A 17963-nucleotide genomic window follows, 5' to 3' on the forward strand; every position below is an offset into this window, starting at 1 on the left:
TGTTTATCCTCAGTAGAATGTATTCTGCATAATTAATTTCTTTTCAACAGAATGCATTCTGCATAGAAAACTTTTCTTTCAACCAGAATGTATTATGCACAAAAAACCTGATTCCTCCCAAAAGAATGATATTCAGTATGGATGTGTTTCTTCTCAATATAATGTATTCTACAGATAATTTGTTTTTTCTCAACAGAATATTCATTAGACAGGTTTTTTAATAACAAAATGATATGCAGTACAGACATTTTTATCAAGGGAATTCATGATACATAGAAGAACTATTTCTTCTCAACAGAATGATATTCATTAAATGTTTCTCTACAACAGAACTTATTTTGCACAAAATACAATTTCTTCTCAACAATGATATTCAATACAGATATCTCATTTATTTTCAACAAAAAGTACTTAATTCAGACTACTTGTTTCTTTTAACAGAATGGCATTTAACAGAGACATTTTTTTACAAAATATAATTTATTCTTAAATTCAATATTCAGTACAAATTTTTTTAGAAATTTTCTGTCTGTCCAAAATGTTACAAATTTTTAAGAACCTATAATGTAAAGCACAGTCTTGTAACAACAGAGCATAAGCCATTGATTCACAGAAAACAGAATCATGTTCATTAGATTTTATTTCTCAACAGAATGTAACCTTGACTTGAGGGATATTAAACATGTTTTTTTAAATCGAGTCTTTAAAAAATGCTGTTGAAAAATAAACTGAAACATTTTCAGAAGTACAGTATTTATTTAATGTACAAAAGCTGTATGATTAAAATACTGGAATATATTGTTACTTTAAAAAATAAATCACACCAGAAATAGTAGAACTTTAAAATAATAATGTATACTGAAATAAATAAATCATATTTAAGAAAACCTTAAAAATAATTTATTGAAATGTTTAAGTCAACAAAACAATACTGCATACTAACTTTATATACTTTTGCTTTAAGTAAAATTTTATCACAACAAAACAATTGGCAGGAAATAAATTATCACAATAAATATAATTCTGAAGTCACATTAAAATCACAAAACTTAACATCTTCCTAAATTAAAAATGTGTTTCTGATATATACCTCTTCTCACAAAAAGCTTTCTCAACTTCAACTTCCCTCTATTTGTACAAGGTTTTGCTCACCACCAGCTTCCTATTCCCACTTATTACTGCATACTAACATGCAAATGATCATGCAGCAACCTTCCACTAATAGGAATGCAACATTACTCCTACTGTAACTAGCACTCTCTCTTATCATGCACGTTAATCACTTTGAGATTGGTCGTAACTAACCAAACAAAATCACACATGAAGTACATTTTCAATTTGGGAAAACATTTGACTTCTGATACAATATTTTACCTCTCCTCACAAAAAGCTAGAATCCCATATTGAACTGGTGGAGAACTAGTGGGAATATGATTCCTCTTTAGAAAGCACCCAGAGGAAGACCATGAGGTGTGATAAGGAATTAAAAACAACACATCAGTGAGCAGTCATACCACTTCTGAGTCAGGTATACTCTTTGCTTTTCAGTGAGGTGCTGTCAAAATGTAAAGGGCAGAAACCTGGGGGAAGGGTCCTAAAAATACAGAAATTCTGGGACCCCTGGTGTAGAGTGGCAAGAGTGTGACAAATTATAAATGGAAATTCAACTTCAACCAACACCTGGTAGCATATGGAATTGTACATCAAATCAACAGTAGGTAGTAGGTCCTTTAACAATGGGTACTAAATGGTAGAAGAGCTCCCTTATCAAGGACCCAACATGTGTGCACTTCCAATACAACCACCACTGGATACATCAGGAACTGACATCAAGCAGATCGTAGGAAGAAGAAGAGCCCAAGTGAGTGTTCATTTCCAGTCCAAAACATAGCTGTATCGGGAATTTTGTTCTCATGCTCTTGGTAGGAGGAGAATACCTAACTGCGTCCAGCACCAGAACCACTGGGAATCAACATCCAGCAAATGGTAGGAAGAGGAACAACAAGTTAGGGTTGGATCTCCAGTCCAAAACCTGGCAGCATTGGGAATTTATCTTTCAGTCAACAGTACAAGGAGGGTACCACCCAAACATATGTGAAGGCATATGTGGCAGACTGTTTTCAATAAACACCTGATCCCTGGGAACTGACACCTGGAAGATGATAGGAAAGAGAGTGTTACAGCCAGAGGGGCAAGATATAATATATATGATGGAGTATTACTTCCAACACTTACAGCATCTGGAATTGTACCTCAGCTCCATGGTAGGAAGAGTACCACACCATTAATCCCCACAGAATGCTACCACCTTACTCCCAAACTGAGTGGTATTGTGTACACACAGTTGGGCAGGCCTTCATGGTCCACCACATCAGTGGCTATTAATTAGTGTATGGTGCTAATTGGTATATATTGACAGTAATTCATTTGTTCCATTTTGCTCATGTAAAATTTGTAAATATACAAAAAAAGAAACAGAATAAATGATTTTGTTGATAAGGATGCTAGTCAGTCATTGTTTTCCAGTTTTGTTCAGGTAGTAAAATAAATGAAATACTTAAAAAATTAACTCATTATACAAGTTTGAATTCAAATTTTGAAACCCAAATTAAGAAACCTGGTGAAAGGGACAGGGTGACACTTAACTTTTAACTGTATACATGGAGAAAAGAAAATGTAACATCAATAAATCATAAAGAAGTGAAGTCAGGTGAATAAAATTTTGTAACAGTCCCTCAAGAATGGATGGAATTGAAAAAGTTATGAAGCACTGATCTAATATGTTTACAAGTCGTTCAGTGCAGATTTAAAACTAAGCATACTTTGTTAGTAATGCTCACCACAGAATGAGTTCCAAATATGCAATAAAGGCCCTTGCAGATAAAAATGAGTGGAATACTTACAACCACAGATAAATAGTTACAACACTGTTGATCTCTCCCAAGAGAAATTTGCAGTCAAGGAGCTGGTAAGGTGATGAATCTGATGGGAAGAAAACATGAAAAAGGTGGCAAACATCAGGAGAAAGGGAAGAAAATGTCAGACAAATTCAATCAAGAAGGGTGATGGGAAAGGTAACACAAGAAGTGAGGATTTCACAGAAGAAACAAACATACTTTATAACCACAGAAGGGAGCAGTAAGTAACATATATCCTTAGTCCTGAAGAGGTGTGGGAGGTGGTGGAATCAGAATAATTGAGAAGGGCAGGGCTAGAACACAGGAAATGGGAGATAACTGCAGGTCATAATATACCTGAATAACCAATCTACAGGAGAGGTAGGAAGGTTGTCTAAATGTGATATTAAATGATCACTGAAAACCTTGTTAAGACAATCATGAGACTGTCAATATATGGGCCGAGAGTAGTGGTGTCAACCTGTTGGACCTTGTCAGTAATTCTGCTGGCACAGTAAAAGCAGTTGCAATTGTGACCACCCAAAACTGTGAATGTGTAACTCCTGAAATTGAAAGAGAAAATTAATTAACTTATAGTCTTCCTGGAGTGAAAACATAAAATAACAAATTAACTGACGTAGAAATTAAAGAAAGTAAAAATGTGCAGTAAGTTAATCAATACAACTGTCAGTCAAGAAGTGGTTAACATGAATGATTAAAGAGAGTGCTAGTTATGATAAGAATAGTGTCGCACTTCTATTGGTGGAGGTTCACTGAATGATCATTTGTATGTGAGTGTGCAGTAATTAGTGGTAGTAGCAAGGCTAGTGGTGAGCAAAAATTTGTGCCAATAGAAGGCAGTGCAAGTCAAGAAAGTTTTTTTTAAGAAGAGGTAAAGCAATGTATAAGAACATACACTTTTGGAATCATGCATAATATTAAATTCTGGGATTAAATTCATCAGAGTTAAAAATCTAATAAATGGAAACATTAAAAAAAAATCTGAAATAAATGGCTAAAACCACTGTTAACCTATTCATTCATCTTAATTAAGCAGTTAAACCAAGATTAAACCACTTGGTAGGTAACATGCCAATATTATAGATGCATGGTTATCCATTAAAGAACAAAAACAAGAGTGAATTAACCCATCAGAATAAATTAAATTCACAGAGTCCAACTGTTTTTGCAATAAAAAAATTTCTTCAACACATTTTGTTGAAGTTTATAAGCTATCCTCACAGAGTTTCAAATGTGCACTTCAAATTTTAAAACGATGTTTTTTAATGAGAAAGGTTTGGCTAGTTTTAAATATTTGTGCAAAACTATACAAGGATTACCTATGTTAGCTATCCCTAATTTTGAGCTGGTAGACTAGAGAGGAGGCAACTAGTCAACAGTATCTACTGTCAACTCTTGGAATACTATTCTGAATAGCAGGATTTGATCACCACTTTTATAAAAGCATATGACCTCAAACTATGGAATTCAATTATAATTTTTTTCTCTCTCGTAACAGGATGAGTTTCATGGATCCTTGGATCCACAGTCCAGCATGCCAACCACTAAGCCTCTTTTATCAGAAAGACATGAACTATATATTTCTACTTTCTAATAAAATTTAAATGAACTCAAATACAAGTATACTGATATTAAAAGTTTAATTTATCACTACTACAAGTTTATTAATCCAATATAGTGGTAGGTGTATGCTGTAAGAAATATTTATTTATGAGATTATAAGAGTTAGTCTCTAACTGTTCTTTAGTAGTTAATCATTGTTGTTCATTCTATTTACCTTGTACCAAATAATGATTGGGTTTATGTTTTTAAATTTTTACACCTTTTATAGAAAATTCACTTAATAGTTATCTATTCAAATATTCATATGAAAATAATATAAATGGTGACAAGTTAATGTATTATTTTGTTGTAAGTGCTAACAGTATAGGTCAGTTAATTTTATTAGGTATAAAATTCTAGTGTGACTGACAATTTATTTAATTTTTCAAAACTCTACTGGCTTATTAAAATAGTGTTATCTAACTTTGATATTTTTTTATTCTTTTGTTGTGAAACTGCAATGACTAGAACAATTTAAGAATATCCAAACTGTTGGACAGAAAAAGTTTCAAACATGCTTTAGGTGTTAATTAGAAATCAGAAATAAAAAAATCCAATCTTTTCTGTTAATACATATGAATAATCTAACAAAATGAAAATATCGCAGATAAAAAAACAATGTAATATTATAAAGAAAGAATGGCATATTAATATGCCATTAATATGAAATATGATCATTCTAATATAAGCAAATATTAGTTTAAAACAAACTGCAACGAAAAGATAAATAAAAGACAAAGTGTTACAGAAATGTCAAATTATAGAACTGTTGTTGTTGTTTTAAATTAAGCACAAAGCTACTCATTGGGCTATTTATGGTGCTCTGCCCACCACTGTTATTGAAACCTGATTTTTAGCATTGTAAATCTGCAGACATACCGTTGAGCCACTGGGGGCTTATAGAACTGTAACACTTCACAATATTAATTAAAGTGAAATCATTGTATGGCGTTTGTTTTACTGACGAAATTAGTCATATTTTAAGATACATGTTGGTGGGAACTTGTATATAAAAAAATACAGTGTGCCTCAGCAATGTGTTATTACAGTGCATCATATTAGTGGAGTCTTTTACATTTTTTGTGCTGTTTAAAAAAAGGGTCAGACAGATGGTTACTTTGTGAAAGATGTACAAGATAATACTGGAGCACTCTGTATATTTAAAGTACATAGCAGGCAACAGAGTATACGTAGCTTATAAATAAAAACTTAAAATAAAAACATTAAAATGTGAGACACACAAATAATACAAAAAACTGCCTGCATTTTAGATTAATACAAAAGTTTTAGGTATTTATATAAATTAGGAAAAACTTAGGATCTTAAGGGATGACAAAATGTTGAATACTCCACTATAAAGTTCTGCTTTACTGTCTGCTATCAGTTCTTTTGCAGAGATAGAAGCTCTTCCCATCAACAGATGATAGAGGTCTCCATAAAACTAAAAGAACAAAACTAGATTAGATGGCACATGCAAATGCTTTAATTTCTGGATAAAATATTTATCAGTAGCATGACCAAGTAACAGGTTTTGTCACACACACAAAACAAACAAACTACAAATGTAATATACTGCTCTCTGCTGGTGGATTATTAGTATTATGAAAAGTTTAACTGAATATATTTCTTACAGTTTAGTATAAACTGTTCCCCTTTTATTAGTAACTCTATAATGTAATTTTTATTAGTATATGATACACAAATGAAATACAGTTAACTGCGAAGAAATACTCTATAAAACATTTTTACGACGTCAATTGTTAAGAGAAGATACAATATGTAGCCACTATATACCTCACACTCCTGCAGTATATATTTCATAATAAAATTGTTTTGAAGTTTCCTAGAACTATAGTTCAAAACTTGATAAATCTAGTTCACTTTTAAGTGTTACATTTTACAGTATGACTTAGTTAAAGAGGCTATTTACAGTTTCATAGTGTAGTTATATCTTATCTTACATCACATTGTGTACTTGTCATTGTTTTACAAATGCCACATAGAGCATAATGTGGTTGGATATTAAGATTTAATTTATGATTGGTTTGCTGCAGAGAAAATGCAATTTATGACAAAAATTTAGTGCTTTAATACAAATCTCATTCTGGCTGGAGAAGCCAAGACTCCCTCTGAAGTTCTTTTTACATTTTCCTTGAGTACAGTTAGTGCTGTTTCTATTGGCTGTACACGTATATTTTATTTTGTTACTTAAATCTATAACATCAATTCAAATTAAATTCAATAAGAAATATATTTTTCATTTCTGTTATGATTTTCAATTCATCTTAAAACAGTTTTTTTTCATCCAACTAACTTTGGATCCATTATCTTTAGTTTAAACTGACTTCTTTATTATAACAACAACTTTTACTATCTTAATTTGTTCATTTCAAAGACATCCACCTGTTTAGACTAATAAAATGATTATTTTTATTAATCTTTATTGTGCTTCTTTCATTTCGCCTGCAACAAATAACCAGTTACAAATTCTAGATTTTAGAAGGTTTTGCTGATGCAAAGGTAAAACATATCCTTACATAATGTATATGCAACAGTAAACAAAGGTTATTACTCATACAGTTGCATCAGAAGCCACAACTTCAGTACTTTCTTCCCTGAAATTCATTATGTATTCAAGGTAGTCTCTAATAATCAATTAATGTTAAACATTTATATTTTATTTGATAAAGTTAACTGTATGTTAATAAAATATTAAGTCGATCTATTTAAATACTTTAACTTACTTTCTCTCTATCAATGCATAAAAAAGTTTGCTTAACTCTTTCAAGTAAATAAACATTAAATTATTCACATTTTTACTGTGTCTCTAAAAATAAACTTGACAATTGAAGAGTTGTTTATCATTATATCTGACTGTTAAAAAAACAGTTACTTTATACAGGCTCTTATACTCATCAGGAACTTTCAGCAAATTTAAGAAATAAAGTTGATATGCCAAAAATAACATCAAAAGGTTGAAAAGTTCATTATAACTTAGATGCATAACATTGGTTTCAGAAATATAAACATCTCATAAAGAAACTTAGCTCAAATTAGAACACTACAAAATAAAAAATGTCTGGAGAGAAGAAAGAAGAAAAGGAAGTAACACTCATTATCATATTAACACTTATAGAAACATGGAAAACAAACTAGTAATACACACTTGTATCCAGAATTTTGTGCATTTGAAACAGAAAACATTTACTGTTGCTGAATGAACTTGAAAACTATCCAACTATTTAATCAGTGAAGCAGTTGATATAAAAATTAGCTTTAAACAGTCCAAATTTTACCACAGTTAAAGTAAGAAAACTTAATGCAGAACCCACGTTTTTACCTGTAAATCGTCCAGTGGTTCGTCACTGAAAGCTTCACTGAGTTCTAAACATTTCAGAATTGTTGCTCTTTCTGGTGTTATCAAAATCAAAGGGTAAGTCCCCTGTTATGGAGAAGTAACCACATGCATTAAAAATGTTCACATTTCTCAAAACTTGCATAAAATTAAAAAAAAAGATCTTTGTACTTTGAATTATTTTAGATAATGTAACTTTCAAAGAAATAATCTAAGAGGTATGTGCATCCAGTTTAGTTGCCATACTTGAATAATACACATTATATTAAAAAATACTCTGGCTTCAAGCAACTGCTGTTATTCATAAAATTAACCTAAATCAATGAAATTATTTAACAAAATAAAACAATGAAACATACTGTGAGTACTTTATGGAAATATATGTTTATGACAACTTATCTTAGTATATAAAATTTCACAAATTAGGATGTATAACTGGAATTTCTAGCTTGAATGGCATCTTATATGTACAATGACTAGTTAGAGATCCCTATGGTTCAACACTACCAATTTTGAGGGATAGTAACTAACCAGAAGCACCTGCTGCCACAAGGATTTTATATAGGTGTAAATGGAACAACTCATTTGTTACAAAGTCAGTTGAAGTATTCAGTCTCATAACTATTTTGTACAATGTTATAGTTTTCATACTATAACTTTTAATACATTTTTTACATCTTCACAAAATCTGATAGACTTTTAATAAACGGAACAAGTCTCTTGAACATAAAAAATCAAATTTGTAATGCATTATTTTTGCTAAAGATTTATCCATGAATATATAGATATAGTACTTCTATATACTAGTCCAAGTGATTGCTACATTAAGATTATAAATACTTTTATTCTTCCCAAAAATCTCAAATTGTATTTAAGTAGCCTCTGAAACCTATGAAATAAATTCTGAATGTTTTTTTTGCAGTAAAAATTTATATTTTATCTGTAATTTTCTCTACCCTAACTCTATACAAGGTTGGTCAATTTGACCAATATAATACTATATAATAATTTGACAAAAAAAATATCTAAATTACCCTTTTTTCTTTTTACAATGACTCTAAATTGTAACATGAAACTACATTTATTTATCCAAAGTAGTTTTACACTCATAACAGTATACATGTATTCATACTTATATATTATTGTTTTTTAAACCCTGACTAATTACCATTTGAGCCATTATAAGTTGTAAATCACTTGGTAAATTAAGCATGAACTACTAGTAAACATACCCCATGAAAATTTGTTGTTATTTTTTTGTTAACTAACTTTAACTAACATAAAAAGTTTCCTATTTTTACAATTCAGTTATTTTTATAACAATAAATGAAGAACACACAAGAAAAAAAATTACTTGAGAATTTTTATTATTGTTGTTCACTGTCAGTGACATTTAACCCTGCCTTTTGTATTATTAGTATTATTACGCTAAACTAGTTTTTATTTAATTACATAATGCACCAAGAATAATAATGTGCAAAAAACACACATTGCTCATAACTATCACAAAACGACTGGCTTTTTAACTATGTAACAAAAGCCATTAAAATTTCATATAAATTTATCCATGAACTGTGAATGAGCTGACAATTTTCTTTACAAAAATCAATGTAATGTAATATGTCATTTCCCAGATGAAACCTTGACCTTCTATTAGTTATAAATAATATGGTATAAAACAGTGAAGAAAACTATTAGAAATATCTAAAAGAGAAGATGAGACAGATGAATGTCACAAGAAGGATCTGGTTGTCTATTTCATGACTCTGTAACCAAATGAGGTTGAAGACTGTGAAAATTATTCTTTGTCTGATGGATGACAAGATCATAATTCTGTACTTCATGGAGGGGTGGTAAATAAATTAATTCACTAATGTTTTGTAAAATTCACAGAAAACTGTGTCTGTGGAAAGAGAGATAACAGGATTGATGTTAGAATTTTCCTAAATGGGAAAATGGTTACCACAGAATAAACAGATGAGAATCTTTGAAGGAAGCCATGCAGGCAATATAACAACTAAGGTTATGCACTGGAGATAGAAGTCTGTCGAGATCAGGACGAGGATAAAGATGAGAAATAAGAGGAAAGGAAATGGGCAAAAAGCAGGAGTTACCTTCACAAGGGAATGATCTTGATAAAAGAGTAGATACATTGCATGTTACAGTGTGTGAGTGACATTGATAGCAAATATATCTGACTTCATTGCCAAAAGACCAAGAGGAGATGGAAATATGCCTTAATGGATAGATGAAACAAAGAAAATGAGGCAATGGACTCAAACAGAAGTAAAGTGAGGAAATGGAGTACAACATTAATGTCCCAAACCTGGAAGTACCAGACACCTAGATAGCAAACAAATCTGTAAAGAATGGATCAAAATTATGATGACTGGGGAAAGAAAGATCCTGTGATAATGAGAAAAACAAAAAAGTATGGGATAAGACTATCAGATACCAAAATATGAAGGAAACCAAAGATCCCTTCTAAAAAAACCATGAAAGAAACTCAGAGACACCAGCAACTATTGGACAAAGGCCTAGATATGGAAAACATTCCATTTTTGCTGATACACACTCATGGATAAAGGATGAATGGAATGAGCTAATGAAATGCCACCAAATGTGAGAAACTGGATCTCCTTGTCAGGTTTGGGAATAAGGGGAGAAGGATAGGAGGGAACAATTGTAACTGGAGTAAATGAGGAACTACAATTGAGTGGATAAGTAAGAAGCAATCAGAAAAACTTTCCACAGAGTTTAACGAATGAGGGAGACTACCTGATAAAGTAACCAGACAGGAGGATAAACATAAAGGAACTTGTTCAACCATTTCTGGCTGAAGACACTGATAGCCAAAACTCAAGAAAAGAAAATAGGAGACCAAAATGAAGGTAACTGGTGACTGAGGTTGAGGGAGGCAGCAAATGCATTAATAAAAGGGGTTCCCCTATGACTGCAAAGCCACTGATAAACAATGGGGTGAAGGGACCATTCTATTGAATAAATTTGGTTTGGTTGGGGAAGGCAATCTGCTACAAGGTTAAAAGCATCCAGTACATAATACACCATCAAATTAATATGATGACTGCAGGCCCAAAAGAGAAGATCCAAAGAAAGGAAATACATGGTTTTGATTGGGTTCCCTCTTGGTGATTGATATGAGCTACCACAGTAGAACTGTCAGAGTGGATCTTGACCAACCAACTTCTGAAGATAAGAAAAAATGATCCAAAACCCAACAAACAGCAAGGAATTCAATGATGTTAATACAAAGAGAACATTCTTCCCCAGTCTTATGATCCAAAGCCATTCAGTTAAAGAGTCACACTGCAGCCCTAAAGAGATGCATCTTTAATCAGATTTAAATCTTGCCAAGTAACAGAAAGCAAGATGCCCACCAAGATATGAGCCTTGTCCAACCACCATTGGAGATCATTCATAATGTAGGAAGGAAGTATAATGACAGAAATCCAAAGGATCCCAAGCATTGGAAGACTAAATGAAGGAACTGTATATGAATCCAACTGAGGGATAAGAGAACCACATCCCCAAAAGCAATAGAACCTTGTGAGCAGAAAGTGAGGGATAAGAAAGCATTCCAAACAAGTAGTTCCATAAAACAAAGCCAGAGATGAGAAGATTGGACCCGACTGAGATAGATGTTGAAAAAACACCCAAATGAATGAGGTAGTGAGTAGGATGAAGGAAAGACTTCTGCAATTTGATCAACTAGCCCATCCAAGCAGCTTTGAGTCCCATTTAGAATGAGTGAGAAGAAGCCAGTTGTACATGTATTAGTGAAAACACAACCCCAGGGTATGAAGATGTAAAGCAAAGGCTTGCACTACCCAAAACAGACATATGGCACCAAAGCCAGTCCTAAGGATAGGGTGTAAAATTGGTACACCATCTTATGATGGACAAAACAAAAGATAAGGATGAGAATGCTCCAAGATGGAAATATGTAAATAAGGGTCAGGAGACATGCTCAGTTCTGACTGGGATAAATGGGTGATTGGATGAGGAAGGGTGGATTGTTGTGGACCGATGTGACCTTTGACTCAAAAGACTCTGGAATTGTGTCAAACATCTAACATCTCAAAAATGGGGCTATACAAAGGTCCTGTAGATGAGAAGCTTGAGATGGGTCTACAAAAATATGGAATCCTTGCTCAAATAGTTCCAATAACAAAAAAATCACATTTGTAGGGCCAGAGCCAAACATGACAGGTAGGCCAATGTGGAAATGAGGAGGGAGAGGATATCCTCAGAAAACCCTTCAGGGTTTCTGTAAAGAGCTTTTGATAGAAGATGGATTAAGGAGAGGCACTGCAACAGATTCATCATGATAAGACAAAGACAGGAATACTGAGCACTCATTAGATGAAGAGAATAATCAAAACCTACCCCAAGACAAGTAGAATTGAACCCAACAATTGTTTGTTCAGATAAGGGCAGTCAACCCTATGATAGGAGAGAGTGGACTTATCCAAAGCTTGTGGGGTCAAAGCATACTAATGCTATCACCTAACTGAGAGATTAAATGCTTAATTGAGGGATTGAGGAAACTAAATACGGTTGAAAGGTGGAATCATGTAAAAGGGAAGGACTTGGAACAGAAGAAAAATAGGAGCAATAGACAAAACATCAATACTTAAGAAAATTAATATAAAAAAGCTGAAGAGAAGCAAACAGAATCCTCAGGCAGAGTGTTGGAAAGCACTGCAAATTCTGGACAGGGAGCAAACAGCTGAAATTGTCATCAGCATGGCCAGGATCAAAAGGATCAGGAAGAAGGGGGGCAACATGAGGATACAAAGGTTGTCCCATATATTGCTCAATCTCCCTATGAATAAATGCTAACAAATCCCCCACCAGGGTGCCTACATCTGCAGCCTGAATTATGGCATCAGATGAATGAAATGGGCCCAAAGTGGTAATTTTATCTACAAAATTCATCCTTGACATCTAAGAAACAAGCAAATGATTTGGCAGTTAAACAAGGGAAAATAAATGCTTTCAAAATTAAAGTGAAAATTTCTTGAAAATAAGTGAAATAAAATGTAATTTAAACTAAGATAAACAACCCAAAATAGAACTTGAACAAAAAAATCTGAACTCAAGCATTGCCAAATGAGAAGAAATGGGTCAGTAGTGGTGCATAGAAGGAGCCACATGCATCATTTGATGGAAGTGATCTTCTGGTGGAAAGATGATGCATGCAAGACATGTTGGAATCTTTTATTCCAATATTGGGGTATGTGCAGAAGGCTTAGGGCATGAGTTATAAAAAATTTGCATATAGAGTGCAGCACAAACGGGAAATGCTAATCCTGTGAGTGGAGGAAAGTATCCTATCAGTATGTCACATTTATAATACGCCCACAGTTAAATCTTTAAGTTTCCACAACTGATGTAACATAAAACCAGGAGACTCAAAAACTCTTACCATGTCCTAACAGAAATTAAAGCAAGGAAAGAGCACAAGGGTTTGGTTCATCACAACAAGTATACATTCATCACTGAGCTTGAACATATAACATCTGTTTGAAAATTCAAGAAAATACCAATACATAGAGTAGAAATAAAATTACTGGTATTGGTAATAAGAATTGTATGGTTTAACTGTGTATCCATGATGCAGCATAAAACTTGAGAGAAAAAGGTAATGGATACTAAGTGGCATGTGAAATACATAAATGTAACACTGAAATTCTTTGCACAGCGATGCAAGTAATCTCAAGTAATGGAGGAGGATCTTGAAACTTTTATTATTTAAGAATGTTCACTAATGAGTTATATCAGTGGTGGTTGGAAAGATGTTTGAGTTTGGTTACATTTTTTTATAGATGTTTAGAGAGTAAACTAATTCTTCAACTAGTTTACTATCTAAACATATACAAAACTATATGGATATTGTTTAAGTTCTCAATGTACATCTATGTTTGCATTATGAAATTTGAACTACCATAAAAATAATGATTGTGCGACAACTGTGCTTAAATAAAATATTAACACATTTTTATTAATATTTTGCATAATTTTGTGTTAGATATAATAAATCATGAATATCTTATTAAATAAGATAAAATAACACAATAACCTAATCATTACAGACTTTTATTAATGTTTTTTTATAGTTAATTTCCATTAATTGTTAGCTTCCCCTAATTATGATCTTAAGTCTGAATAATTTTACAACTTTATTGCATTAGTTATATCTATTTCACAAAAAACATCTTTTATATTTGTTACTAAAATTAGACATGTTTGTTTATATCCATACATGATTAATTAGGATTTGTCTATATAATTATTTTGTACTGAATTATAAGTAAAATTTAATTGTTTGTATGTCCTTTATATGGTTTTAATTTTACAATATTTCCTCCCTAATCTTTCAACTTTTAACACTGAAAACAAATGGAAACAAAATAATTTTGTTTCCATCCCCATTTTAAATAATCTGGTTTAAGTGTTTTTTCTGCTTATCTTCAACCAAATATTTTTCACCTTTTAAGTTTTGAACTGAACAACAAAAAAGAGCAATAACCTGTGCAGACATGTCTTCATCTTCTGTGCTGTTTTTTTCACAGAACTTCATCACTATGCAGTCTTTACCACTTCCACCATTCCATCTACTCCACATAAAAGTAAAAGCTTGACAAACTAATGCCATACAGTGATAGACCCACTCTTCTGTCTCTACATCCTACATGAAAGATACACAAATTAATGCTGCAATGTCATGCAGTAATATATCCACTATTTTGTCTCTATGTCCTAGATTGAAGAAATATAGACTAATGCTATCATGTAATGGTGATATATTTACTATTATGTCTATGCATCCTAGATAAAAGATAAACAGATTAATGCTATAATGCCACACAGTAATATATCCACTATTATGTCTCAACTTTCTTATAGGAACATATGTAGATTAATTATACAATGCCATACAGTGATATAGCAGGTGGATTTCTATTGTATGTACTCACAAAAACAAATGAAAAAAAACAAACAAACTAGGCCCTTTTTTATCTAGCCTATTAAAAAGGCCAATGTACCACATAATGTCAGACTTTATTTCTCTCTTATATTTGGTAACACTACTAAACAAGTGGAATTTCAAATAGATATGATAACCACATTCCTCTTTACAGTACATTAATTTTAATTAAGGTACTAATGATACCTAAAATAGTATGATTACATATTCACTATTTTCTCAGATATTAACACAAAGTAAATGGTAAGGGTCAGTAAACTTGTCCTGAAGTTTAAATATTTTTAATAACATAACATAAGAGTAAATATTGTTGAACGAGAATATGACAGCCCACTGTTGGCCATACAGTTTTAAATTTGTATAATATCATATCTTTAACTGCTTTATTAATCAAAAAGAAATTATGTGAAGAAGCAATCACACAATTAAATTAGGAACAAAATACTGTACCTAAGTTTCAATGCATGTAACCTTTCACTTAAAGAAATTTTGTTGAACACTACATCACATATACATAAAAGTTAGATTTACGTAGAATATGTAAATTTAACTTCACACACACGATTGCTTGTTCTAGGTGTTTTATGAAAATACATATTCCATGTAAGGATGACATCACACAATGTTCATTATTCAAGGTATTATAACAAACCACTATGTAGTTATTTATTTTTCTGCTGGAATGTTCATCAATCTCTTTTTGATTTACAACACTTGATACAGTACTCTGTTTACACTCTCAATGTTTCAAAATATGTAAATACATAAGTAGACATAAAAAGAAAAATTTTTAGCACAGCAATTTAAAAGATAAAACAGATCTACCTTTCCTGTCACTCCAATACAGTCTGTGACATCATATCTTGGGTTTACATTAATTCCAATTCGAGAAAGCTCCTAAAATTAAAAAAAAAATTCACTTCTGAAACTTAGTAACTTGAAATAACACATGAACTGATCACATACCTTTTTTATATTAATATATTTAAGAGTCTATAATTTCATATAGCTAGCAGCCATTTGAATCCCAACTGATCAGGGACATTAAAAGAGCTCTAAACAACTTCACTTAAAAAAAAAAAACTTCTTCTAGCTTAATAAACCAACTTTTAAGTGTTTCAAAAATGAAATTATTGTATCTTTGCTGTTAGATTTTCTTTAATTTTTGCTTTTAAGATAAATCTTAAAGGTTTGAAAACTTATGGAAAATATTAATACTCTGAAGTACAAATATTACATAGTGCAAGCTTTTCTGTTGGTTTGAAAGTTTAATTTCATCAAAGATATGTCACATTTTAACTTCAGATGAATGTTTCATTAACCCAATCATTCTTGCAGATATATAAACTTAAAAATTCAGAAGTTCTTGATTCTTAAATTTCATGATTATCTTGCTAGTCAAAACTGTATAAAATAAAGGTACATGGGTTTGATACAAGGTAATTAAATGAATATAAGCTACTTAATGAAGATTTATGTTCTACATTTGATAAAAATAATGGAAATCTATGTAGCGATGATCACGAAAGTTACAAAACTACAACCACAAGGTTTAAAACAGTAAGACAGATAATGATCATTCCAAGGACCTGCCAAAATATCCACAGATTGGCATAAACAGTTTAAAAAAATAATTTTAAATACAAACAATATTTCATTTAACACAGATGTTTAAAAAAGAACCATCTTTTAATGATACACAGTAAATATTTTAAAATAACAGATTTTTAAGTGTTTGTTATTAAAAAGTTACACAAGTTTCATCTTAGTTTTGATAATACTGAGACTGTTTATTTACACATGCAAAATTTAAAATGCTTCTCATAATTCTCTTCAAAAGTAATTCCATATGAGGTTTTTTACATTAGTTTTGTGCCCATTTCAAAGTCAAACTTGATGTTAATTAAACATGTGTGTTTAAATTTCAATACTTAACTAAAAAATTGACATAAAGTCAAATAAATATCACTTAGTGGTCTAAAATACTCTGTTTACATATTCAAAGCTTTCATACCTTTACTGCTGCCTGAGGTAGCATCCATTTATTGCATAGTTCTGGAAAAATGCTTTTTTCACCATGCTGTAAATGAACAATCTTACAAAAAGAGTTTAGAATTTCAAACTGAAGTAAAACTGCTGCTCCTGTTATTGATAGGCTAACAGAGTTTGGTGACTTCCCTGGCTTTAGCTCCCAGGACTAAAGGAATAATATTAATATAAAATTTTAGTTTCAATTTTAAAATGTCTATAACATACAATAATTTAAAATATAGAGAAATATAACATTTATAAGCAAAATACATCTTAATGTATCTTTAACAAACTGTGATATGTTGCTAGAAACCAAAATTACATTCTTAAACTTATATAGAAATATAACTTTCATTGTTAACTTCATTATTAAGACAAAACGACTAACATACTTCTCTAAATGTTCATTTCAGTAATAATATTAGGAAAGAAAAAAAAGTAATAATATGATATATATATATATATAATTAGCTTTAAGACCAATTTTCATATCAATGGAGCTTCTCTAAAACGGTAATAAATATCACAATACCACCAGAATAAAGTATTACACTGAAAGAAAAAATTCAAAAATGTTAAAACCAGTAAATAAAAAGAGAGAAAATGCAGTAAGTTTTCAATAAGACTTTATTTTGGATGAGTAACAAAAAGTTACTAAATTATTTATTAAATTACTTTTGTTATTAAGGTACTGTAAATAAATGTTTAGTTTGTTTATATTTCAAAAGAAGTAACTACTACAAACTGATGTTTTATGACTAGTAAACAACACAGTGCAGTTGTTTCTTGAGAGAAAATAAGATTTCACTCAGTTATAGCAATTTTAGACAAATAACAAAAGTACAAAGACACTTATAACAAGATTCATGTTAATTCTGTTCTTTATGACAACATACCACTTGCATATTGTTTTCAAGCTAAAATTTGTGTAATATATATTTCAATACTTATTCTTTCAGTTTAAAATCACTAACATTTGTAAGTTAGCTACTATTTAGAGACCAAAAATTTATTTATGTCAGTTGAAAGTTTTCTTTAAATAAAC

General features: G+C 31.2%; 1 protein-coding gene across 2 annotated transcripts in view; it reads right to left on the minus strand.

The window, feature by feature from the left end:
* Positions 1-203: 203 nt before the first annotated feature.
* The window catches only part of LOC143226437 (dynein axonemal intermediate chain 7-like), an 84697-nt gene continuing 66937 nt past the window's right edge, over positions 204-17963 (minus strand). For both annotated transcript variants that reach the window (XM_076457391.1, XM_076457390.1), the window contains 6 exons: positions 16902-17084; positions 15713-15784; positions 14429-14587; positions 7861-7962; positions 5869-5961; positions 204-3460 (listed from right to left, as the gene is read on the minus strand). In XM_076457391.1, the coding sequence (XP_076313506.1) occupies positions 3392-3460; positions 5869-5961; positions 7861-7962; positions 14429-14587; positions 15713-15784; positions 16902-17084 (678 nt within the window). In that variant the 3' untranslated portion in view covers positions 204-3391. The remainder of the gene's footprint in view (positions 3461-5868; positions 5962-7860; positions 7963-14428; positions 14588-15712; positions 15785-16901; positions 17085-17963) is intronic.

The sequence above is a fragment of the Tachypleus tridentatus genome, chromosome 9, assembly GCF_004210375.1.
Source record: "Tachypleus tridentatus isolate NWPU-2018 chromosome 9, ASM421037v1, whole genome shotgun sequence".
In the NCBI taxonomy this organism is placed as follows: domain Eukaryota; kingdom Metazoa; phylum Arthropoda; class Merostomata; order Xiphosura; family Limulidae; genus Tachypleus; species Tachypleus tridentatus.